This window comes from Neltuma alba, unplaced genomic scaffold (genome assembly GCF_004799145.2).
Source record: "Neltuma alba isolate B1F8T4 unplaced genomic scaffold, ASM479914v2 tig00013163_pilon, whole genome shotgun sequence".
Taxonomy (NCBI): domain Eukaryota; kingdom Viridiplantae; phylum Streptophyta; class Magnoliopsida; order Fabales; family Fabaceae; genus Neltuma; species Neltuma alba.
The window spans coordinates 17,736-45,656 of NW_021637474.1; the positions used below are offsets into that span (position 1 = coordinate 17,736).

The 27,921-nt window shown below is 33.5% G+C and overlaps 1 protein-coding gene and 1 pseudogene across 2 annotated transcripts; one reads left to right on the forward strand and one right to left on the reverse strand.

The window, feature by feature from the left end:
• The first annotated feature begins 15,549 nt into the window (after positions 1-15,549).
• On the forward strand, positions 15,550-23,740 carry LOC114734948 (prolyl 4-hydroxylase 1-like). Of its 2 annotated transcripts, none has more exons than XM_028922594.1 (12): positions 15,550-15,680; positions 16,258-16,305; positions 17,222-17,284; positions 18,443-18,495; positions 19,204-19,269; positions 19,798-19,872; positions 20,663-20,737; positions 21,230-21,300; positions 21,390-21,441; positions 21,545-21,634; positions 22,498-22,590; positions 23,592-23,740. In XM_028922594.1, exons 1-12 carry the CDS (start codon positions 15,629-15,631, stop codon positions 23,697-23,699), a joined length of 846 nt encoding a protein of 281 aa, XP_028778427.1. In that variant the 5' UTR covers positions 15,550-15,628; the 3' UTR covers positions 23,700-23,740. The 2 variants fall into 2 exon arrangements, with proteins under 2 accessions (XP_028778427.1, XP_028778426.1); XM_028922593.1 differs by having other exon boundaries at positions 15,551-15,680; positions 17,216-17,284.
• Positions 23,741-24,178: 438 nt separating this feature from the next.
• LOC114734946 (WUSCHEL-related homeobox 8-like) lies at positions 24,179-27,628 on the reverse strand (annotated as a pseudogene).
• Positions 27,629-27,921: the final 293 nt, after the last annotated feature.

Consider the following 27,921-nt stretch of genomic DNA (forward strand, 5'->3'; position numbering starts at 1 on the left):
GATATATGATTTATATCTTATACATTATACTGGGAAAAGATTGAGACATTTTTGTTATGTTGTGAATGGTTGGTTGTTATTTGGATTTTGGATTGAGCTCAATTCTACCACGTGGTAAGGTCGCCATTGGTGCACATTGGTTAGCTTCTTCCTTCGTCCCCCATAGTGAGGGATAGGCATTTGTGGCTTCTTATTCGTCCCCCAGAGTGAGGGATAGGCTTATATGTCTGGTTAATCCCCCGTAGTGAGGGATAGACTTATGTGACTTGTGTGTTAGCCCCCATAGTGAGGGTTTGGATGGTTGAAATTATATATCTAAGTTTTCAAGAATTAATAACTGTCCCACTTGACACCTCACGGGCACGTGTTAGTGTGTATGATGAGTTGAAAAGTTGGTTACTGAAGCGTTTGTCTCACCCCGTGGTTTTTACTATCTTCAGGTGATAGTTCAGATGGTGACCCATCAGGGAAGGCTTCGGAGGCATAGTGTGCTGTTATAGCTTGTATAGCCTCCCTGCTTTTGTTTTATGTGTTGATTTGTTATATATTGTCACATAGGGCCCATGTACTCTAATGCCGTAAACTAATATTTTTAAATACTACTATCTGATATGGGGGTCGTTAGAAGGCCAGAGATATTTAAGACTTTGCGTATTATGCTCTTTTGGTAGTGTTGACTTTTAACTAATAGGTTCCATGACTTATATTAAAATGATTTATTAGTTCGTATGTTTGAAAGTATAAGTTTGGTTTGGGCTAATGGTTGAATGATATTTCTGGACTTTGGAATATAAGTTTATTTCTTTTAACCATGATAGCAATTTTAAAATTTTAAGGTTTCTTCTTTTCTATCATGGTTAATCATTCAAATAAATTGTTGGATTTAATCTAAAATGGTTTTAAAAGAACGGTTGTCACAATTTGTCATTTGCAGTGCATGGTGTTGGTGGTGATAGTGAAGGGTTAGGAATGTAGTGGTTTGGCAGAGTGTGGGTAGGATAATGGCTGTTAGTTTGAGTGTGAAGTTTCAGGTGTTATAGTGGAGGGAGGGAATGAGGATCCCGTGATTTTGAATGTTGAAGTTGTCAAGCCCTAAAGCGATTTTGGGAAGACAAGAGGTCGCTGGTTTTTATTTTGTTATGTAAATGATTGAGTTGATGGAATAAATGTGTAAATATTTATTAGTGAAACTGATATATTGACTAAATGTTAATTTTTGTTGCAGGTTAGTATGAAAAATAAATTTCAATAATGGGAGAATCCGTGGGAAGGAGTTGTTCTATTACGTCCACGTTGGTGGACATTTTGAAGCAAATTGTGAAGGAGGAGTTAAATATATTGGAGGGAGTGTAAGGGTCAATAGTATGAAAGCATGAATAACACTAGATGAGTTGTGTGGAATAATGTCACAGTGGATAGGCAATGATAGTAGGGCTGGTAATACGAGTGGTGGGCTACAGGTTACTTGGTGTGGGTTTAGAAGGCTCATTTATTAATGGGTTGACTAACCCACTAACCTGCCAAAATACCTTTTTTATTTTTTATTTTTCTTTTTTTTTAATGTTAGTAGTTATACGTAATCAAAAATAAAAACACTAGAAATGATATAAAATATTACAAAAATCTTAATAAAAATTACAACACATTAAAATACAAACAATATATGATTGTCCAATTTCCAAATATGATAATACACAAGTTCACAAATTTTTTTCTAATGAAACCAACATGCAATACTAAATAACTCTCTTGATCTAATTATCTCTAATGGCAATGACGTTTGAAGTGGAAGTCTGCCTTGCTTCTATCTTCATCATTTAATATATATATTCTTTTCAAAGAAAATAGGTAGGTTGGCCCGTGGGTTGGTGGACCAATCCACCATGGGTTCGACTTATGACGGTGCGGGTTAAATTTTTTGAGATAGTGGTGGGTTGGCTTTTGGCCAACCCTAACTCGTCATTTTTGGCAGATTAACAGGTTAGACCTGCAGGTTCAACCCATATTATCGACTCTAAATGATGGTAATGGAAATGAAATTAAGTATAAAGTTAAGTTTGATGAGAGTACATTGATTGATCTTTGTGATGATAGTGATATCTCTAATTTGTTTAGATATAATGGCAGTAGTACTCATGCGTATATAGGAGGGAAGGGGAATGACAAGGAACCTAGAGCAATAAATGATGCAGATATGTAAGTGGTTATGTTTTTGAATTGAATCTTGTTATTTGCTAATAAATTGTTGCTAATTCGCATAGAAATGTTGTAATTATGTTAATGATGTTGTAGTCCTAAGTTGTAATTTCTATATCCAAACTTGTTGTTCAACTTAGTAGACATGTCATTTCCATTTCTAAACTTGTCATTTAGAAATACAAACTTGTTATTTGATAAAGTAGTGGTTTCCATATCTACACTTGTTATTTTGCTTGCTAAAGTTGTAATAACCATATAAGGACTTGTTATTTAGATACGCAGACATGTTATTTCACTAACAAATAGTTTTTATATAGAGGCTTGTTCTCTAGTTTACTAAAGTTGTAATTACCATATATGGACTTGTTATTTATCTATGCAGACATGTTATTTTACTAACATATAGTTTGTATATATAGGCTTGTTATTTTAGTTACTAAAGTTGTTAACCATACGCGGACTTGTTATTTAGCGATACAGACATGTTATTTTATAAAGAGGAGTTTCCGTCTCTAGACCATTCATTTCACTTACTAAATGTTATAATTACTATATGCAGACGTGCTATTCTTGTAACTAAAGTTCTCATGTTTATTAACATAATTGTTACTATGATAATCAAACCTGTCATGTAAATATAGGTATCCTAACTTGGTATTATAGTGGCAGGATTGAAAATTTATTGAGACTTTCACAAGAAATGAATGAAGCTCAAACAACTATTGGTAATGAACATGAGCCAGTGAATCTTGAGAATGGAGGTGAATGCATGGCTTTTGAAGGGGTGGATCAAGTCAGAGAACCATGTGTAGTGGTTTAAAGAGTCAGAAAGCACTGATAGGTGAGATGAATTGTATGAAATAGGTAGGAGTGTTTGTAGGAGTAGGCCAATATATTCTACATACTGTTGCTTTTAAGGAAGCTGTGTACAAGTTTAGCATTACAGAGAAGTTTGCAGTGAGATATGTCAAGAATAATAAGGAGAAGATGAATGTGAGGGGTAATGTAAAAAGGCATCCTTGGAAGATATGTAGAAATGCTGTTAGGAAGGACACTCCTTTATTATGTGTGTCTACATTTTGCAATGAGTACATCCATTCAGCATAAGATAATTTGATTATGATTCATGGTTAGAGTGTTGTGTTGACATCATCCGTAAAAGTTGAGGAGATAAGGGACCATGTTGAAAAATGGCCCACTGAGATAAGAAAGATGTTAGAGAGGGAGTATGGTGTGAGGCTTACAAATTATCAGGCCTATAAATCAAAGGAAAAGGCAATGGAAGAAATATGTGGAAAACCGGAATAGTCCTATATGTTAACACCATGGTTATATGAAAGATTAAAGGAAATTGATGTTAAAATGCTTACCAAATGGGCCTCTATTGGTAATAGATTTGAGTATGTGTTCATTACATATGGTGCATGTATTGAGGACTTTTTTAACAGTGCAAGGCTTATATTACACGTTGATGATACTCATTTAAACAGTTCATATAAGAGGACCTCACTGTTAGCTTTGCTATATGATGCAGATAATGAGTTATTGTCTTTTGCAATAGCAGTGGTAAAAGGAGAGAGTCTTGAGGACTGAACATAGTTTTTCACAAGATTAAACAGATACTTGGTTCAATGCAATTAACTATTATGTCTGACCAACATAATTCCATAATAGGAGCTGTGCAAGTAATAATTGGGGGTGAAAGGCATGCATACTATTATAGATGTGTAAAAGAGAACTTTAGTTCTAAACATATCAAATTAAACAGAGATCGGAGGAGGACAATTGAAAATTCAAAAGAAGATGCATTGAAGCTACTAGATAAAGTGGCTTATACAAGACTTACGAATGAGTTTGATCACGTCTTGGATGAACTTAGAACCATGTCTTATAAGTTATATGATTGGGTTATTAATCAAGATGATGTGGATAGGCAGGCAATGAACAAGTTACCATATAAAAAGGTGGGATAATATAACAACTAATTTAGCTGAATCTTTCAATGCTTGGATGGTAAGGGAAAAGAAGCATAACGTGGCCCAAATGATAGCACTGGGAGAAAGTAGCAAGAAAGATGCATGAATCATATGTGGTAATGACTAATTGTGCTGGGCCAAAAATAGAGACAAAAGTGTTGGAGCATGTGCATTTCAATAAGTATATGCACTGTGAGAATTATGGAGGGGGAAGAACATGCATGCACATATCATGTGGAGACCAAAGAGTAGACCTTGGCCTACACCAATGCAGCTGTGGAGCTTGGCAAATATTAGGAATTCCATGCTCACATGCTTGTGCAGCCATTAAGACCATAGGGGGAAATGTTTATGATTATATTGAAAAGTGTTACAAACGTTCATCCTAGTAGAATATCTATGGCCAGTGTATGGTTGTAGTGCTGCCCAAACCTTGTTTTTACCTCCAATCACTACTAAGCTTCCTGAAAGACCAAGAACAAACAAGAAGGAATCACAATTCTAGAACAAAAAAATATTATTGCACTAGATGTCACTGGCCTAAACATACAAAGAGGACTTACAAAAATCCTAACCCAAGCTGAAGTCAACTTACAAATAGGACAATTAACTATTTTGGTGTATATAGGTGCCACCCTTAATTTTTTTGGGAGAAGAATATTGGTAGATGTGCACATATATTTTTGTAAGTTTTATGTTTGGTGACAAAGGAACCTTAAGTGGATAGAGCATGTTAATGTGTATCTATCACTAAATCTTGTAAAAAACCAATTACTGTCATAGAAATTCGGAAATTGTCATTTGAGAAGAGAAATTTAAATTTAGATGAATACCTTATTAGAAGTTGTCATTGGTCTTATTGAACTTATCATTTGCCTTACTAAACTTATCATGAATTTCTTGTCAGAATTGGCTATTATAAAAAAAATCTAGAAATTGTCATTTCAACAGAGAAATTTAAATTTCTATGAATACCTTATCAGAAGTTGTCATTGACCTTACTAAACTTGTCATTAATTGCTTATCAGAATTGATTACTGTCAAAGAAATATGGCAATTGTCATTTGATAAGAGAAATTTAAATTTGTACAAGTAGCCTATCAGAAGTTGTCATTTGCCTTACTGAAGTTATCATTTTCTAAAAAAATATGGAAATTCAGTCATTTTAACAGAGAATCTTAAACTTTTATGAGTAACATATGAGAAGTTGTCATTCGCTCCACTAAAGTTATTATTTGACTTACTGAACGTGTCATATCCTAAAGAAATCTAGAAATTTAGTCATTTTAACAGAGAATCTCAAATGTGTATGAATAGCTTATCAGTAGTTATCATTGGCCTTATTAAACTTGTCATTCATTTATTGATGTTGTCATTCGCCCAAGAATTATGGAAATTGTCTCTTTAACATAGAAACTTAAGGTCCTATCAAATGCTCATCAAAACTTGTCACATGCGTTACTAAACTTGTCATTTACCTTAGTAAACTTGATATTAGCCTAACAATTGTGAAAATTGTGACTTGAAATATAAGTACTGTTATAGCATCAATCCAATCATATCATAACTAATGCACAATTGACATTAATTATTAAAAAATGAGTCTACTTAGAAAGTAAGTAAAATTTATAGAGTATAAGTTAAATGCTCCCAAAATTATCCACATTATATCCATATGTTCCTATTTCTTACTCTATAAAAACTTTCTCCTTTTCTCAGTCATTGATCCCTTCTCTGGTTGTGAGATAAGATGGTATGCATTTTAACAGCATTCATTGTCATCATGATTTACCAACCACCATATTAGCTTGTATCGAAAAGCAGACACATCGGCCTGTACAACAAATTTAACACCCAATGAATCATAGATAGCTGCTATTGATTATACAATAAATAAGGCAGCCACATTACCTGATTGTACTCAAGGGGAACATCAGGTTCCTATTTGCTAAGCCATATAAGGACATGCATATCACAATCCTGCCTACCCACAACACTATCCTAATAGTTTAAGCTCCTCAAATCAATACAGCCAAACAACATATAACATGAATAGGATGTATACGCTCACAAATTATTTTGCTGAGGTATGTTATGTTGGACAATTTCCAAATTTATCTGATGAATCAAATCTGGTCTAACTAGATAAAGTATGTCTTTGAACTGATCCCTTTGCACATATACCATATTCATCAAAAGGATAATAATATAAAACTTTCATTCCCCTATCTAACATACACAGGTGATAAACATCTTCTTACATAGCCTGTGATGGCCATTTCTTGAGGGTCATAAGTGGCTGCCTTCTTCTATTTAGAGGTGGTCTTTTTATGCTCTAAACTTATTCGCATAGAATCAAGGATATTGAACTTTATGGTCTTTGGTTCAAGAGCGAAGTAGAACCAATGCTCTTTAACAAGAGCAGGACTCATAATCAAGTCGCAGTCACCTTTGTTGTACCCAACGTAATCTAGAAGTATTTATCGCGCATGTTGGTTAGGATCCTAACAAGCTGGATCACGGATCATTATAGCCTGTGAAATGTAACATCTAGACTTTTAGGCCTAGAAGTTCCAGAAATAGCCTAAATTAAATAGGTTACCAGACCCCTGTGAGTAGAAGTCCCAAAGATGAGAAAGGAAGTTAAAACAGTTTTAGGGACTAAACTGCAAAGTAAAAGTTTTTAGGGGCTCGAGTATAATTAAGGTTAGAGGCTCCAGTAAAGTCTCGAAGGCCCAAAAAGAGAAAAAAGGCTAGATACAGGCCAATGGGTAAGTTAGAAACCTCAAAGAGATGGTTCTATGAGGTTAGGCTTAAGCAGGGGTAAAACCGTGAATTCAAAAAGTTATGACCAGCAAGGGCAAAAATAGAATAGTGTACAGAAAATTCCAAGAAAATCCCAAAAAATGGGAAATAATATTCTAAGACTCTTCTATGAAGAGAAAAGATGAAAATACCACTGAGGCAGCTTAAATGGAATTTATGAGGTTGTGACCGGTAAAAAGTATACCGTTTGAGGTAATTATTTGAAATAGCAAGAGACCTCAAAAGTGTATACAAAAATTAAGTTAAAGGGTTGAAAGGTTGTACTAATTTATAAAATTAGTCCCGCAACCAAAAGGCCAGTAGAGTGGCTTTAAGAAATTAAAGAGCCAGTTTTGCTGATAAAAGGGTAGTTTAGTAAATGAATTTTATGCAAGGCTTAAAGGAAGTGTTATGGGCTAAGAAAATTCATAGATACTCTCTAAAATTAAAGAGAATTTATGGATCTGACAGAAAATAATTACAGAGGCCAGAGCACTGTAATTAGAGAAAAGAAGTTAAACCCGGAGTAAAAGTGCACCGATAAAGTATTAATCAGAGTCTTGCACTTTACTTGGGCCACAAGTCGCCACTTGTCAAGCCTTTAATGGATGGTAATTAAAGCTTTCCAAGTGTCAAGCTACCAATAGAGAGGATCTTGACTTTGGAATTTAATTACATTATGATTTAAGTTAATTAAGAGAGAGGATTAAGATTAAGTAGGCTAATGACACTTGGCATAACATTAATGATGGTTGGTGGGATATTTTGTACACATTAATGAGCTCATCTCTCCCCTAAATCAGATGGGAATTTCGTGCAAGGCATGAAGAGAGGGAAAAAGAGAGAGTTTTGAGGGAAAACCAAGAGAAAGGCATCAACTTTGGTCATACAATCAAGGTTCAAGGTGAGTTCTTGGCTCTAGATGTGTTCTTGCCTTGGTTTCTTTCTCTTTTATGGTTGAAAATATGTCTTCTCTCCCTTTTGATGGCTGGTCGGAATGGTTGATGAGTGGGGAAGGGAGTTTGGTTGTTAGATCTTGCTAGAACACCTCAAAGTATGGTAGATCCAAGTGGATCTATGTGAAAATTGGAAGAATTACGTGCTGATTTGATGGATTTTTCGAATTAGTTACTGTTCGTATCTGATTCTGAAATTTTCCATGCTTAAAGTACACTCTATGAGCTTTAAATCCATGGGTAGAACACTTCATTTGGATATGTGTACGATTTATGGTGATTTTTCAAAGTTAGGGTTTGAAATCTGGAAACAGTGTTAAGCTTTTGGAAGGGTGTCGAGTTTCGTACAATTCTGGTACTGTTCGGCGTAGAATTGGTTCCTAAAACTATTTTTCCTTCAACTTTAACTTAATTAGCTTTCAGTGAGACTTGGAAGTACTCAATTTGGAGTTTTCTAGATTTACTTATGAATTTTCAAAGTTGAGCAAAAATTCTGGAGATTCTGCGTGAACAGTACCCGCGAACCAAAATTTCCAGATTTGGTATTCTTGAATCTAAGGCCATCTAAAGTGATCCTAATTGATAAGAAATGGATCATAAGAATGGGAAATGATGAGATTTATGTTAGAAAAGCTAGAAAGAAAACCCTAAGACTAAGAGAAAGGGTTGAGGTTCAAGAGAGCTAGCTTTGAACTTTATGTAATCTAGTGGTCCTAATAGATTGTATGATCATTATGACTATGTTTAGGACCTTTGGAACATCCAAGAGGATGTTTGATGATGTTGAACAAAAGCTAACATGGTTGGAAAGTCAAGGGAGTCAAAGGAAAAGTAAGAGGAAGGCTTGAGGTGTAAGGTAGTGAACTTACCTATTGTCATTGCTTGATGTGGTATGCTTGTGTGTTGCCGTGTACATGTTATTGAATGTTATTGTGACATGTTTTAGCTACTGTAATTGCTATTCATGATGAGTAGATTATGTCTCCATGGCCATGCATCAAGAAGTTAGCTTTGAGCATGCTAGTATGTCACTAATTAACAAGAGAATAAACAAGTTGCGTGTAGTGCATGAGTATCCATTTAGCATGATTAATATGGTATTGTTTGCTACTGAGATTCCCCCGAATCTCACCCCCTCACTAACCAACCATTTAGGTCAATCAATGATGGGTACTAATGGCATGAGAAGCAAGGAGAAGAAGTGGAGAATTATTAATGCAAATGATTGATATGAATATTCAATGTATAATTCTCCTATGCTGTAAATTATGTTATGAATGCCATCAATTCAATGTATATGCTTAGGATGTTTATGGCATGAATGAAAGTATATGAGTATGAATGAGAAAGATTAAGCCCATGTTATGTATGTCAAAGAAATAAAAAGAATTAAAGTAAGGAGATATTAAGGGATAAAACGTAGGTCATGGAGCAGTTAGTTTCAAGCTTCAGTTTGACCTATCATATGAATGAGTTAAGTTACTAAATTTGGTATACTTATAGTGAACATCCCAAGCTTTAAACTGAATGGTAAATCACCTTATTTCAAAGTTAAGGCGCAGAATCTGGAAAGTCCTGATTTTACCAAACTTAATCCAATAAATTGTACGTTTTCAATGAGGATGAGTTCAGTTGAGTATTTTTCCCTTAGAGAGAATTGAAAGAGCTTTCCGTAGAATTTTGGAACACCTCCATACGATTTTTCTAAAATTAGTTATGATTTTTCAAAGTTGAACCTGTAATCTGAAAACTGGACAGTGAATAGTAATTTTCCGAAAATTAACGTCCAAATTGAAATTTTTAAGTTTAAGACCATCCAAAGTGGTCTGGAATGGATCTAAATGAATGCTAAGGTACTATATAAGTAAGGTGTGACATGAAATGCATAAAAAGAACTTAGTATTCATAGTAACACACTTTATTCTCCCAATTTCCTTTACAAACTTGTAAATTTACAAAGTACATTAGTAATTAGCACATCTGTAGTTGAAACCACAATATTATAGAAACCTAACTATGAAGTGTGCATCAAATATATGCCTCTTAACGCGCTTTTCAACATCCTATTGCTCTTGTACCACAACCTTACAGACCAATGACATCACCCTGTTACTTACTCTGTTATTTTCACCAAGCAAATGCAATAATTATCGAGGGATGTCTTTATTGAACGTTCTAATCAAAGGACTGAAACTTATTTGAGTGAGTTAGTAGATGTGTTATGCTAACATGTCATCAAAGAATAACATCACATAAGATAAGAATTTCACTTACATGTCACCCTCATCACCTTTGATAGTTTGACTAACTAAGGTGAAAAAAATATCCTTGGGCTTCACAAGCCTCTTTACTCTGGATTGTGCCTTCAACTCCAACGAAGGCAACTTGATCTTGCTGAAGTGAACCGTAGTAGATCTCCTTACTTGTTGTGGCTCCACAGATACAGGTTCTGAAATAGGCTCAAGATATTGAACAATGGCTAGGGGGATACATCTATTTGTATGTCACCCTCTACATCATCACCCTCAACGTTGGGTGGCACTTCCACGGGAGAATTGGCTGCAGGTATATCACCCTCTATATCATAACTTTCAACACTAGGTGACACTTGCATATGGGAAACTAGTTCCGAGTATGTCACTTTTCATTTTATACATTTACTTGTCATTATCCTTCCTATTACCCTTGTGTTCACTGTCCCCTTCACTTATGTCATCACCATCCCCATCGCCCTCTTTGTCCTTCTCTTCATTCTCACTATCATCCTCCTTTTCACCCTTCCTGTCACCATTCCCATGACTATTTCCATCTTTACTGCCTCCTTCATCCTTCTCTTTTTTTTAAGTTGTGTCATCATTGTTGCACCTGTCCTCTTTATCATCTTAAGAACCTCTAATATTTGTAGGCACTGTCTCAACCTAAGTCATTTCTCTTGAGTTACCATTCCTACCATTTTCCTGTCTTGGGATTTGCACCTTCAACAACTCCTTATCCACCATTTTTATCAGCATTTTTTGCCCTTCCTCTATCTTTTTCATTAGGCACTTGCATAACTTTTTTAGCTCTTGCATGCAAAAGACATTTAGCAATTAAATATATAGAATAACAACTTCACTTAAGCAAATGACAAGTTCACTATAACGAATAACAACGTCAGTATACCAAATTACAATTCAAGTATGTCAAATGACAAGTTCATTGTGGCAAATGATAAGTTCACTATAACAAATTGTATGTCATCATAGCGATTGACAACTTAAATATGTCAAATCACAACTTAAGTATGCTAAATGATAAGTTCACTATGGCAAATAATAACTTTATTTCTCCCTATATCACAATTTAAGTATGACAACTAACAACCTAACTATAAAAAATGACAACTTCACTTTAACGAATCATAATTTAAGTATAACAAATCACAATTTCAGTATACCAAATGATATATAGCAAATGACAAGTTGAATATAGCAAATCACAATATAAGTATACCAAATAACAACTTAGGTTTGCCAAATTGCAAGTTAATTATGGCAAAGTTCTATCTCGCTATAGTGAATCACAACTTAAGTTTAGCAAACGACAACTTAACTATAGCAAATAAGAAGTTCAGGTTAGTAAATAAAAAGTTCAGTTTACCAATTATATCACATACTGGGTCCAAAAACTCTACACTTATCCTTTCTTCTTTCCTTACTGGGCAATTCTTTAATCTTTTGATTTGTCCAGTATTCAATTGCACTACTAGAGTCTTAATCAACAGGTGTGTTGAGGTTAAAACGCTCACAAAGAAAAAAGCTGCAAGTCAGCTACATATATATAATATTAATGTTATGCATATTGGAAATAAAATGCAAATACAATGACAAACAAAATAGTCATACCAAAAGCAAGTATATGCAGCTACCAACAATACTGCTCTCCTACCCTTCGTTACCCTGCCTATACGCTTTCACCTAGTCTCTCATTTCTTTCCAGAGGTCCTTTATAATATAAGTAGCCTAATCATACTTTTCAAAGTCAACTATTGTATAAAGCATGAGTTTGACCAATTTCTCACTCACTTCTGAACTTGATTTCAGATATAGAAAAGTACCTAGCGTGTATAGCACAAATAAAAACTCAAATATATCATCCTCCTCCTTCGAAGCAATGCCTTTCAGTATTTTACTAAATGACACTCTCCAATATTCATTTTTTAGGTCCTTATAGATAGTATCACCCTCTAAAACTTTAGTTGTCACATTCTCCCCACCGTGACGGATTCTTAAAAGCTGCTCAACATCTTTTGCTCATATTTCCTCTAATTTCCTCCTGATTGTAAATTGATGTGTTGGCAAGTCATATGATCTTAGCATGGTTAGAATGAGATCATAGGGTAGTCTCTTTAATCCAACCTTCAATGGCCTCCCAAAGCCTATCCTCTCAACCCTCTCCCTTAAGTCTTCATTATTATTCACAAAGTACAGTGATTTTCTTAAACCCTTCTAGGACACTCGCGAATGGGTTTGGCTGGTAAATGTTTCTTTTTCTCTCCTTTTCTTCCTTTTGTGGCCTTATTTTCTTTGCCTCCTCGGTGTACCTCATCTTCTCTTCAGTGCATAGAGCTTTCCATGCATTTGACACAGCATCTATTTTTTCTCTGTCTTTCATGTTAGGGTCAGCTATTGTGGCCAAAAACTCATTTTTGAATAATAACTAACAATTATGTGCCTTTTTGGATCCTGAGGCTCCATCTGATGCCATCTTTCTTTTTCTGTAAAACATTCAACATACAATCGTTTACAACCACATTTACTAACTAACTAACAGCTCTGTTAACAATATATTTTTTTAACTAATAGCCTTCTTACATCACCACCATTAACTTCTTATTTCGAAACATCAACTTGTAATTTCTTGTACACAAGTTGTCAATTTCTCAAACTAAACTTGTTATTCTCAACTTCTGTCCAAAAAAAAAAAAAACTTGTTATTCTCAACTACTTTTCATGCTTGTTACTTCTAATCATTACTCCTTCTGTTCCTTATTATAAGAGACATTTGATGTTTATGGCATGTTCCCATATATAAGAGACACTTAAAAGTTGTTTCTATTTTTTTGTATTGATTTCCTATTTTACCCTTATTTATTTTGTCTCCAACTCATACTCTCTCTCCCTCCCACTTTTCTTTCTTTTAATAATTTAATTGTTCTCTTTCATACTCTCTCTCCTTATTAATGGGGGCATTGTTGGAAAAAATATTATATTTTTTACACATTAATTGTCCTTAACTAATTTTAACTGTTTTTTTTATCAACGTAATTTGGTTATTTGTCTCTTATAATAAGGAACGGAGGGAGTACTTATCATTTACAATCATCAACTTGTTATTTCAGATTATAAATTTTTCCAATTGTCATAGTCAGCTTTGTTATTCCTACCTTGTTATTTTTAACTATAAGCTTGTCATTTCCTATTGTTAACTTGTCAGACCTCATGGCAATCTTGTTATTCCCAACTACTCAATAACTTGTTATTCACTATATTAAACTTGTTATTTCCTATTAGCAACTTGTCAATTTCACACTTGTTACTTGATATTATAAACTTGCCAATCCCCCTACTCATCTTGTTATTTTCAACTTCACAATTGCAATTTCAACATACTTTATATTTTCATTATTGACCTTGGTAAATACCTAGTTTTATGTTGTCATTTTAAACCAGACAAATACTTTAACAAGTCTTCAATTTAGTTAACACTTAACCAATTCAATTTGCACTTTATCCATTCCTATATCGTCATTTCCCAAACTAATCTTGTCATCTTTCTAACTGATCTTGTCATTTCCTTCCTAGCCAAACCCATTCGCACATGTTCTTCCACAAAAAAGCATGTATATTTCACACCCAACTATTTTTTACCAATCAATCACAACTTATTTGATAGAAAAACATATATACACTTTCGTGCCCTAAACACATTCCCTCTCTTTAGTCTATCATACATGTAGTAACCAACCCAAACAAACCAAAGCATCAAATTTACCACTAGATTTTGTCACTGAATGCCACTATTAACTCTGATAACCACACATGACAGCCACCAAATGTGTGACGATGTCTCTACCTCCTCCCCTGCCTTTGACAATGCTAACAAATCACTACTCCATTCGCCTCTCTCACAGCAAATACACACTTCTCTCACACAATCCTCCTCTCCCCGATACTATTACTGCAAAATAGAAGCAACCTCCTGTGCGAAAATGGACAGAGTGCAGAGAATGAAGAGAGTAGAGAGATTGGAGGGAAGTTATCGAAACTAGGGGAGAGAAAAGTAGGCTCGTAGACAGCATTTTTTTTTTCAAATAGCTGAGGAGCATTTCGGACACCATCATTTCATATTTGTAATATAGGATCGGGTCTGGTGAGGCTATTTTTCATATTGAGGAACCCATTTAGCAATTTTATATATTGGGGGTTTTTATTTGCTATTTTTTCAAATAAAAATAAAATTAAGGACAATAATTCCTAAATTTTTTAAAACAATTTTAGCCAAAATTATGGCTTTAGTATGATAAAAGATAAATTAATAAATAAAAAGTATTTTACTATAAATTTTAAGAAGAATCCAAAAAAAAATTTTAAAATTTAAAATTTCAAATCAGTATTATTCATTATACTTTAATAACAATTGACAATATTTAAAAAATAAACGAAAACATATTTTTATAATCACTTTTTATTTGGAATTTTGAAATTTTACAGATTTTTTTTAAATTTTTTCCAAAATGTTAATTAAAAAGTATCTTTTTAATATTTTGAATGGAGTTAATGGTTTGTATTTAAATGTATATTTTCAAAATATAATAGGATTCCGTGTAATTAAAGACAAATTTAAAATATGTTAGAATATTTTACTTTTAAATCTAATATTATATAGAAATATATTTTAAAGAAATTATGTAGGGCTTACTTGCTTAGGATCAGAGATTAGATTTTTTTTCTAGTTTTAGTCAGGAGAGAAGATGATTGGAAAAATTCTATAAAAAAATAAATATTGAAATTAAAAACTACAAATTAAAAATTGCTACAAAAATGTGCTGTTATTTGCTTTTTAGGTATAATTATTTTTTTATGAGTATAATAACTAATACTGATTTAAAATTTTGAAATTTAACAATTAATTTTTTTAAAGATTTTTTCAAAACTATCTTAACAAAAAAAAAATCAGGAGAGAAATCTAGAGAGAAGTGAGATTGAAATAAAGGGTTGACCCGCGAAAAAAGTTGACCTGGGCGAATTCAGGTACTGGAAAAATAAAGCGTAAAATAAGAGGAAACTAGACGGCACAAAATCCGTTGGCGCTCGACCGACGGGATCAAATCCTGCTGTGAACCTGGAATTGGAAAAAACCGAGAGTTTGAAAAAGGTGAGAAAGAAGACAAACCAATTGACTCAACACAAGCAATGGGCGAATTCAAATGTTGTTATGATCTTGGAAACAGCCCAGAGTTTAAAAAGGCAAGAAAGAAGACAAGCCAATTGACACAAACACAAGCAATGGGCGATCAAAGCGGTTTCTTCTTGTTCTTCAAAAACGCACAACGTTTCCCATTGAATCAGTGTATTCGTTTCTTTGATTTTGCTCCCTTTCGTTCTTCATTCTCTCTGTCGCTACACCGTCAAGTAATTCATTGTTCCTACAATGAAGTTCATCTTCGGGCTTCTCTCATTTGTCACTATCGGCTTGATCATCGGTAAGGGGTTGCTTGGTGTGACTCTTGCATGTGATTTTCCAGTTTCATTTCATGTTGTTTTCTTAGGAAAGGAGAAATAGTGCATTTTGTTTTATTTGTTTTGTCTATGCGTTACTAACAAGTTCATGATGATATCATGAATTCATGATAGGCTCTTAACATTCAGTTTCTTCATAATAAAATGTTCCTGCATTTTTGTTATCCACCTGAAAATTTGAACAAAACGGTGAAAGGGGTAAACTCAAGTCCGAATGCATCTAAGTTGATGAAACATCCTGAACTGGGGAATTTGTTCTTTTGGATACTTGTTTATATTGCCTTCGCGGAAAAGTTATCAGCTTTCTGGAGACAGAATGCAAAATCCCAACTTTTGTTTATCTGTGTTTTTCCCCTCCCCTTATTTGTGTTTTTCTTCCCTCCCCTCAACCGGACAATGATTGCTTCTACTTTGAAGCTAATAACAGAAATAGAATGATGATACATGTCAAAAAAATATTGAATTACTGATTAGCAATTTCAAGAGAGCTTGGCACAATGCGATCATATGAATGAATTATCTTCTGTTTTGGAATTACAGGTTCTGTCTCTCAGTTGACACTTTTACGACAATTGGAAGACTCCCATGGTAAGCATGTGCAATCATATTCTGTCACACTGAGGCTTAAGAATTTGTGAAGATGTTGAAATTATTTTGTTGATATATATAGACTTTCCACTTTTACGATATTGTTTTGGGGTTTGCGTTTATAACTATCGAAATGTTTGTCCTACCCTGTTGATTAAGTGGAACGGGGATACCAGTTTTACATACTTTTACCTGGTGTCTGATTTTTTAAAAATATTTTTGCAATGATTTTGATAATTCTTCTAGCAAATGATCATGTCTCGTATTCTACTGGAATGATTTGTAGTATGAAACTGTAGATCAAGTAATACGATGAACTGTCAGGGATAGATACAAGAGATGTAATGTCGGAATGATTTATGGTAGGGATTTTGTTTCAATAACCCAAGAAACAACCCAATCGAGAAAATGCTTCCTAGGATTTTTACACTTTGTCATGCTAATGCCAAGCTGTCTTAGAAGTTGCATAGGATTATGATGATGAATAATTAGAGTAGCCCTTAAGGTGGGGCTGAAGTTGTAGCAGTTGCTTGAGGGCTTTTTCAGCATGATCACGATGGAGGCTGAGGCCTCTGCTAAAGTTCTAATGCTTGTGATAGTTAAGAGTCTTCAGCAATGAGGGGAGTTTAGAGAGTGGAAATCACACTTGGGAGGCCTTTGGGCCTTTTATGGGTGAATTTGGAGGTGATATAATGGTAACTTCTAGCGGTAAGATAGTGATACAGAGGCTCAGGGTACTTAATTCTGCTGCACACTCCAGCCCCTTGAAATTTTTATTAATATAAGAAGATAATGATGGTGATTGTACTAATTTATGATGTAATTGTAAATTGGGATTTAAAATTTAGTTGTTTAGTGTCTGGGAGTATTTTATCATTATCCTCTTTATAGCCTAACTGTTTTATTTTAGGCACAGGCACAAAGTCTCCAAGATTTAGAAGATTGCACCAGAGGGACGGTTTCCTTCAACTGCCCAGAGGTCAGTGTCTTAGATGTATAAAAAATTTATTTGTTTTGGTAATATCTTGCTTTATTACTTAGAGGAAATGTTGCTGTCAGTCAGGGTTTTAGTTTCAAGACACTTAATTCTTTTTGGGCTGACCAAATAGATATTGATGCACAAAGAAAGAAGTAAATTCAGTGATGCATAAGTAATCCTCACATAGCATTAATGAAATAATGTAGACACTGAAACATTAGCTCAGAAGAACTCTGCAGTCTGTTTGTAAATCTTGGCCAAAAAATTTCCATTGTAAATCCTGGCCAAAAAATTTCCATTGTAAATCCATGACGGTAGCTCCCAAAAAATTGGTTTTCTAAATCCCATTGAGTGGCCAAGGAAATAATTTTTCCACAGAAGAAGACTTATGGGAACAAAAGACGCTGCTAACAGTTTTTAATGTTTGCAGAAGAAAAGAAAATGCAGAAAAGACAGAAATAAATTCCCCTAGCATTTGAGAGGCTTGGGACTCCCCCACTAAACAGCCAAATTCCTGCTTAACCCCTCACTGACCTCTCACTTCGCATAAACTCCGTACCAGTGGACTAGTTCTCTCTTACGCCTCGCAACCCATATGAATTAGTTGGTACTGTTATTTCCCTTTTGCACCCCTCTAGCCAGCTCATCCCAAATTATCCCAGTTTGAGTCCCTCTTTTATTCTTCTCCTCTCATTCATCTTCAATACTATAGGTTGAATAAGTTCAGGACCCTCAAAGGCTAGCATTCAGTTCTAATTATGAAGATCGCAAGGCTGCAAACACAGTAATCCGCAAAAACAGATTTTATCCTTGTTATGCCCAAACCCTTGAACTTAATGGCCGAGAAAAGGTCTAAGTTTTCTGAACACACTCACTGCACCATAAAATGACTTAATAATGTTTCTGTCTGCCATGCCAGGAGGAGAAATAAGCTTCGTACTATAATGTTACTGTTACAATATGTGTAAATACTAAATGCTATAGATGGTGTCACTACTAACTATACCCTGCCTTTTTTTCTTTTTTCCGGCCATTGAACTTGTTTGAAATCATTTTACCTGATCTGCATATATGTAGTTTTTATGTAGTCCTCTGGTTAGAACTCTTTCTTTTTTTTTTTTTTTTTTTTTTTTTAAATTTATATTTTCTGATTTTCAGGTATTCCATTTTGGAAAAATGACAGGGAAGCAGAAATCTTACGTCTTGGATATGTATGTAGATTTCTCTTTTGTTTCCAGTAAACTTTCTTTGTTTGGATGTTATTCCATCTCCCTAAAAGAACTGTTAACCTCTGATAAAGTAAAAGGCCAGTGTGGGTGTTGCAAGTATTTTGGTGTTTATTGTCTAGACACTGGGAAGAGAATTTTGTTTATATTCCTTAATTACCATTTGTCCATATGTAGATAAGTTGTCATATTCAAAAAGGTAATTATATATTTGTCTTTTGGATAATTCAGATTGTTCTATGATCATCAATCTTGTATTCTCGTTGTCAACGATTTAGTATGTTGAGATTTGATATTATGATGTTTATTGCTTGAATATCTTCAAATAAAGTCCAAAACATTTTGTCATGATCTCACTTTGTTATCAAAGTAGAATAAGTTATTTCTTTATCAATGGACATGAACTTTTAGGCTAGTATATGGCTAAAATATGGTGATGCTGTTTGTGTTGATGTTTGGATTGAACGCACTTGACATCCATTTTATTATCGTTTTGCATTTTAATATTATAATTTGCTGTGCTAAAATTGATCGATCATATCTCTCCATTTATTTTAGTTTTTACTTAGTTTATACACTCTCTCTCACGCTTGTTTGTTGGTTTAAGTCATTTGTAATTGTTATGTTAGTGGATTTTATTTGCTTGATATATTGATTTTGATTATTCTCCTGTGCTCCTAATTCTGGTTGTAGATCAAACCTGAAGTTCTTAGCTGGTCTCCTCGAATCATTTTACTGCGTAACTTCCTAAGCATGGAGGTATGCCTTTTTGCTGATTGCCAAATTTTCTGTATCAACATGGTGGATTCAGCCTCATCCTATAGAATAGACGATCAGTAGTATGGCCAACTCTCTGTTTTTCCTTTCCCCCCTTTACTGTCTTGGTGTGGCTAGCAGACTCGATTAATTCTAAATCAGTTCTGGCAAATGGTGTCAAGCATCAGCTGTCACCATATGTCTATATTGCACATTCTATTCATCTGTACAGACTTTAATTTCTCCTGACAAAGCTTAATTTTAGTGGATCTTTTTCTGGTAGTTCTCACATGGTGCCACTTGCTGTGTACTGTGAAGTAGTGTAGGCTATTTTTGTTATTTTGTTGGGAAACCCCCATATAAGGTCTTCTAATGGTGTTAGACAAGAAAATATCATGACTACTAAAAACAATAACATTAATACTAATCATTTTTAACAAATTTAGCTTCTGAATAAAGTTGATAATTACAACTTTGCAGATAAGGCCATTTACATGTTAATTGAAAATTGAAGTTATATTTCTTTTACAGGAATGTGAGTATCTTAAGGCCATAGGGCACCCTCACCTTCGAAATTCACAAGTGGTAGAGAGAGAAACAGGAAAGGTACATTGGTTTTATTTTGATTGGTTTTCATTATTTAGACATCCAAAATATGAACTTGGATGCCTATAATTTTTTGTGGTTTTCTATGATTTATTCATTAGATGTGAGAAATGACGGTAGCTTTGCATATTTTATGTCTAAACTAGGAAGATGTAGCGTGAGGGATGTTGGGTGTGTATACCCGGGCATTACTATAAGTAACCTTAGGGCACTATGATTGGAAAGTCAAATTCCACTTAAAAAATTCACACTGACATTGCAACTAGGGATTCCATTCCTCTCCTACCTCTTATTTAAAGCTTGAAATTTTTTTTTGGGGGGGGGGGTGTTTTTGACCATCTGCATCATTGATGACATTAGCCTGCACAATTATTGTAGATATGAATATAAGTAGGTCACGCCAAATTGTCACAGTCCTAGCATGCACAGCTACCTGAAGAGACAATGTTTTCTTATAAAGGGGGTAGCAGCTGAAATTTATCGTCGAATATTCTTGCATATATCTCCAGCTGTAAACATACAAAATATCTGCAAACACCGGAAAACACCAAGGATCTTACCTTCCATACCTCTCAAGAATACCTGGATGATGACTTTTGAGGGAGTATGAAAGAGCATTAGAAAAGGGAGAGAAAATGAGGGAAAACATTATAAAGTTGTGATTATTCCCTTTCTAAAAGAAGCCTTTTCTAGCCTGTCAACTTCTCTATTGTCTGTGTCCTTCAAATAAGCATCAGAGTTTCTAGCCTGCCAAATAGCCTCTCATATGATTTTCTTTCATCGTTCGTAGAGTATCAAGAGCAATGTCAGGACAAGCTATGGTATGTTCCTGAGCTCAGAAGATAGAAAACACCCAATGGTGCAGGTATATTTGTTTAGATTGAAAATTGTTTTGGAGAATGCCTTATGGTTTTATGATTTTTATCCTCATATTTACCATCGTATTCGTGGCCTTTTTCACTGGTAACTTGGCTTCTTCCCAAAAATATTAGAGTCATACTATTGTTAGTGTTATTTGCTAAATTTCTGAAATGAGGCACAAACACAAAAGACCTCACTGCTTCCCCACACCCCCGTCAAAAGGGGGAAAAACAAATACTACTACACACCTACAAACTGATTTCTATGCATTTGTCATCTTGGCGTGCCCTTCTTCTTGGGCAGCTTTCTTTAATTATTTGTGTTTTCATTATTATATAAAAAATTTTAGTTTCCTTTAAAATCATTGTTTTATGCTTGGGCTTAAGTTGCATCTTTTTATTGATGTGTCCAGTAGTGGAAGACCTTATTTATTTATTTATTTTTGGTGATGATTAATTGAACACTTTGATAAAATATGTTCAACTGACACACCCAGGCAATTGAAAAGAGAATTTCAATCTATGCTCAAATACCAACTGAAAATGGAGAGCCTATTCAAATTTTGAGGTAGGATATCACTTTATTTCATCCATTATTTTTAAAACAAAAAAGAAGTGAATTTCTTGGTACCAAGGCTAACACATGGAGAATCACAGATATGAGAAGAATCAGTATTACGCACCCCATCATGACTATTTTGCTGATACTGTGAGTTTTATGCCCTCCTTACTGCCTTTGCCATTTTGTAATGATAAGAATTGCCTTGAACTTGCTATAATCACCTTTTCGTTCTTTTTTTCCACTACAACAGTACAACTTGAAAAACGGTGGGCAGCGAATAGCAACAGTGCTTATGTATCTTAGTGACAATGTTGAGGGCGGTGAAACATATTTCCCAAAGGTAAACTTCTTGCTTCCCGAATTCTATCATTTAGATTATATTATGTCATATTATTAGATGATAGATATGAAGCAGATGTGTAGATTTTCTCTAAAGTGTCACAAATATAGGTTCCTCTCTGTCTCATATAAGGAGTCATGTTTGATTTAAAATAAATGATGGTGTGTGTTTATCAGTTTCTATTCTATGTACTGATGCGTAGCTGACATGGACAGGTCCTTTTTCTTAAGTCATCTTTTGTGCTTCATAAACTCCAGAACTATTTAGTTTCCATACGTTTAAGCATTGTACTAGGTTGTTTGCTTTAAAATTTTCCTAGTGGTTTCTGGCTGACAAAGTCATCATCATAAATGTTCGGTTGACTGCTTAAATCCATGTTTATAAATAATATAAAATCTACATGAAGCCCCTCTATTAATAAGCTATAAATAGTGCGGAGCCATAATTTATGGAGTAATCTGTTCTTACTTAAATTTATTTGGACTCAAGGAATTCATGTGAATGTAGTTGTTAACATTTTTTTGGATATATTTTTTTTAATAAGGCTATGATATCCTATCCTGTAGTTACAAAGAGAAAAAAATGTATGGCTCTTTTAATCCTGTTCTGCTCCTGAGTCTCAAAGAACCAATTATGGATTCAACATTTACATGTCGTTATAGTTCAAACCACTTATGTTAATCAAAGCAAATGTTATCATTATTATTGTTATTAGTATTTTATATATATTCTACCTTTTACTTGAAACATACAATGAAATGGTAAGATGACAGCTGTAATTTGCTGTTATTACCTAAAATTTTGATCGGAATCTCTTGAAAGAGGATCCCCTGGCTGTTGTTAATATAATCAGTGCATTGCAGGGCGGTTCGGGTGAGTGTAACTGTGGTGGGAAAATTGTTAAAGGGCTCTCTGTGAAACCTACTAAGGGAAATGCCGTACTTTTCTGGAGTATGGTTAGTATCCATTTTGCTTGTCATATAGGAGCAACTAGGCACATTTTTCACTACAGCTATGATAAATGAGTTGCATTTTTCATGCTTATAAACAATGTGATTTACTATAGATTTACTCCTTCTAGTCTTTTATAAAGGACCTCTCTCATGGTCCTTAATACAAAACCCTTTTATCCAAAGCGTTAATTTTCCACCCTTTTGTCCAAAGCGTTCCCTACTCTATGTATCGTTTGCTTTGATATTCATTGATCAATTAAACCATCTCATATTTATTAAATAACATAATTGATGAACTTCATTGAGGATAATTTTGCAAGTTGAAATAGGCTGCTGAGGGAGTATTATATAAACTGATGGTACAGTGAAGTAGGACTAGCTTAGGAAACATGAAAACTAATAGGGAGAATTACAATAAGGTTCTAAAAAAAAAATAATTATAAAACGAGTCCTAAAAATTGTTCGTTTCTATTCTAAAATTTATCATTACAGGTTACTTGGGTTGTTATTAGGACTTTTTAGTAATTATTTTTCTTCTTTAGAATTTCACTGTAATTCTCGCAAACTAATATGGACGCGTAACAAATATAGTAATAGTACACAATAGAAATTTGCTTTTGTGTTTTTTTTTTTTTAAATTGTCCGTATGTGCTTTTTGAATGTAGAGAATTCAAAATTGATTGTAACAGTGCCATGGCTGATTCAGCAAAAGCATACCCCATATTCTATGTTGCTGAATGTGTGATGATATAAGGCATCACATAATGTGACTGACAATCATTTTAAGTTCTATATGCTTTTTTTTTTTTTTTTAGCTGAAGTTTTATATGCTAATTTAAGTTGTACTATTCTCATTTTTTGCGATAGCTTAGGGAACTTAGTATTATGCATTGATGTTTTACCTAGCACAATTTAAGAGAAATGTATATTGTATCTCAATTTATGTAAATCTCATATATGAAAATCAGTAATTTTTTTTAAAATGTTTTGGTGGGTTATTTCAGGGATTGAATGGACAAGCAGATCCGAATGCTCTTCATGGAGCATGTGAGGTACTTTCTGGGAAAAAATGGGCCGCAGTGAAGTGGATGAGGCAGGGCCCTCACGTTTGACTTAAGTTCAACATCTCATACAAATATAATTAATTATACAAGACTCCTCTGTTGATGAAACTTTTCCTTAATGTTGTGCATAGATTATACAACAGATTAATGATTGTGATTTATTCTTGACAAATCATAATGAAGTTAGATCACATGATAGTGTTAATTAGAAAAGAAAGAAAGACAGAAAGAATGAGCTTTAGTTGATTTTGATTTGTTAATACTACTTCTAATACTATAAATTAGATTTTATATTTAGGACCGAATTTCCGTATTACTTGGGATATTGTTAAGCGTGTGTCCAAAAGATTTCTTAAGATGCTTCATTCCAATTGTAAAAGTATACCCAAATTAATTTGCATTTTTAAAAACAGTAAAAATTATAATAATTTATTTTTTTTGTTTATGTTAGAAAGATATGATGTTTTTTTTTTTTAACGTCCAAGCAGAAATTTTATTGATAAAGGAGGAATCAAAATACAAAAGTTCTAAGAAAGTGAAAAAAAAGCCACCCGCAGCCTAGAAATGGGGCCCGCAATACAAATATAGTTATCTACCGACACCCCTTCGAACTCCCAGACAGCTTCCTCCTTCACAATGATTATTCTCTCCATTGCAAGGTCTGCCACAAAATCAGCAGCATTATTCCCTGGCCTTGAAACCAACAATTTAATGCAAGGCCTTCTTTCTAACGCGCAGAGAATATCAGACACTAAGGAGTCTATTTGGTACGGGGGAAATGAGGAAAAAAGGAGGAGAGAGAATATTGCAATGAGCTCATTTAAAAAATTACAAAATTGGGGTTAAAATTTTCTAGTTAGTTTTTCTTCTTCTTTTATCTTATATTTTATTTTATCAAAATTTTATAACCCCGCTTCTTTAATTTTCAAAATGAGGTCATTAAAATTTTTCTCCTCCTCCTTTCCCCTCCATTTCCCTATACCAATGGTATCACTTAAAACTTTGCTACAAATAGTCTTATAGAGCTCCTCAAATTCTGTTTCTAATAAGACTGTTAAACAGCAAAGTCTTACATACTGCTATTATTAATTTATTATTGAGTTAGTCTGAAGTGGCTTATTTTTATTTTTATTTAAATTAGATAAGTTACATGTTTGTGAGAGCTTAAAATATTCTCTCTCTTTTTTGGCGTTTGCTAGATAAAATTACTCTCATATATTTGTTGACAAAGTTATTTAAAATAAGCTAAATCAAACACCTTCAATCTTTCTTTTGGCCCCAAAAAAAAAAAAAAAACCCCTTCAATCTGAGATGAGATCTTGTTTACGATTTATAAGTGATTGTTTCAGTATATTTTTTTTTGGTGAAAGTTATACTTCAGTATTTTGTTAGTCTTGAAGCACCTTTGTTTTCTTTATTCTTTTTCTTCCAAACTTTGTTATAACATTAATGCTAAGTAATGCGCAAATTTACATATTATATAAAATATAAAAATCTAACAAGTCATACTATTTATATAGATGATGATAATAACATGATCATGCTTTTTCAAACAACGTGCAATAAAAAACCCACGGTTTTCTAGCAAAATGCAAAAACAAATAGCAAATATCCTTGTAGCAAAAAAAAAAAAAAAAAGAAGCAAATATCTCCATGAAGTTTATATATTTATATAAACATACAATTATAATTTAACATATTCTAAACACACAAAATAAATCCCCAAACTAGAACGAACAATTAAAGCACAAGAAATCACTCATTCACTCTCAAAATCTAACGTAATTATTAACCTTAGACATGGACTCAACTTGGGTATTGGTATTATTATTATTATTATTATTATTATTATTATTATTATTATTATAACTTGTACTGGTTGATCCTAACTGATCAACTGGAATCATCTTCATCATGGCTTGTGGATGGTTATTATGATGACGACGATCAAGTGCTTCTGCATTATTGTTCTGCGACTTCCTCTTCAACCTAGCACGCCGGTTCTGGAACCAAGTGTACACATTTGTCTCAGAAATCTGACCATGGTGGCTCAGCACCGCCGTAATGTCCTTGATCTTCTGCTTGCTCGGATGAGCTCCGCCGCCTTCCTCGAAATATACTCTCCAGAATCTCAAGCTGGTTCCGTGTCGGAGCCCATCGCCTTCTGCTACTCCATCTTTGGCCACCGTACAGCATCAAGGGCTCGCTAAGTTGTCGCGTGTTTTCCACTGTGACTTCTGAAAAAGACGACACTATGATTTTAAGTCGTACTGTTCATACATTATAGTAGTAAATAATATTCCAATAACTAACTTACACAACTAACAAAGGTGGTTAAAATTGGTTAACAGTAATAAATATGTAAAAATAATAATTTATTTTTGTAAAACACCCTTATTTATGGAGAGGGTGAGTAGAAGAGAGAATAAGTGGAAAAAATAGGTGAAAGAAAAAGAATGAATGAAAAAGAAAGAGAGAAATATGTAATTAATTAGAAATAAAAATGAATAAAAAAAAAGAGCATCAAATGATCCAACAAATCTAAGATGATGTTTATTTGGGGGGGGGCAGACTGATGCTTATTTCAAGTCCTACTATTTATAACTTATAGATAATATAGAATTGCTAAAGTAGTGTAGTATACTTTCGGTCGTTAATATGAGATTTCGATAACTAATTTAAAAATATCAAAAAAATTAATTAAGTTGGTCATTTACCTAAACTATCTTTCTCATTATGCGTATTGAATTATTAGAATTATCTCTTGATAGGAACCTCTTATAATAATAGGAATATTTGGGAGAAAGATGGGATAAAATGAATTCAGGTTTTATATTTTGAACAAAGGTTAATAATCGCTAACTCAATCTTATATAAGCACGGAGAGGTGGTATATGATATATATTATAGATAGATATATATATAGATATCAACATGCATCTCATTTGAGAAAATGAAAAAGCTTTTCTTCAATCTGCTTTCTTAATTTCAATATGGAAATGACACTTGAGAATGCTAAAAGACGGGCAATGACATATAGAGACCTTAGTTTTGAAAAAATGACTGTAAAAGAAATATATCATATTATGGATTAAAAATACTCCTAACAAGTCGAAAAGTTTCTGAATTTTATTGTTTAAATAACATGGAAATATGAAAAATTAAATTTGATACAATTCGCAGTTTTCTTTTCTTTTTTTCTTTTTGTTTTGGGGGGGTATTATTCTTCTTGTTCTCTCTTACACGTTTCCTTATGTCGGTGAACTTTTCTGAACACATGGACGGGCAGGATGTGAATTTTTTTTTTTTTTTCCGTCTCATTCATGTGTTTTGTTTCGCACTTAAAATTGAAAAAATCAATATAAAAATTATCAATATAGAATTTCAATATATATATGTTATAATATTATAAACTCAATCCTTAAGTCTTACGCATATAAAAAGAAGCTCTTCCCATCCACACTGATATACACATACTTAAACATATTACTCCTCGATCCTAAATATAAGACCCTTATATAGTGTATATAAGGGTTTTATATTTAGGACTGGAGGAGTACAAGTATATAAAAAATACTGAACTATTACAAAATAGAAAAATTTTCTGTTCGTTTCAAAAATTTGTTATAAATCCTAGCGATAAATTTTGTGGTAGAATTCCATCACAAAAATTTTTTGCAATACCCTTAAAATAATTCGTCACAAAATCAATTATTTTGATTATTAAGATACTAAAGATGAACAATGCCTACTTTCGTACTACTATATCAGCTTATCCATACATAATAAGAAAAAAAATTCTGATTACAAATAAAACAGAAGAAGAAATACATATAGGGAATGAGAAAGAGACCTGGAAGTGGAAGATCCTGAAGTTGGTGGAGGGTAAGCCTGCTGTACATATCAGCAAGGTTCTCACATATGAAGGCATATGCTGCTATTTGCACTCTAAGAGTCTCTATTTGTTCATCACTCATCACCTTTTTTCCATCTTCCTACGAACTTTCCTGATTTTCTATCTTTTCTCTCTCAGTTTTTCTTCTTCGAAATTATATAATATATCCCTCACAATATATATAATAAAAATAAGAAGACTTTCCTATTTTGATTTGATAGTTTGGGAATTAACTTCCCATTTTGATTTGAAGTTGGGGATTGAGTTTAGGAGAACATATCCAAGATTGATTTTGTTTCTCTTTTTTCTGAGAATTAAAGATACCATATAATCTTTTTTATGATTGAATTTTGGAAAGTGTTGAAAAGTCGTAAT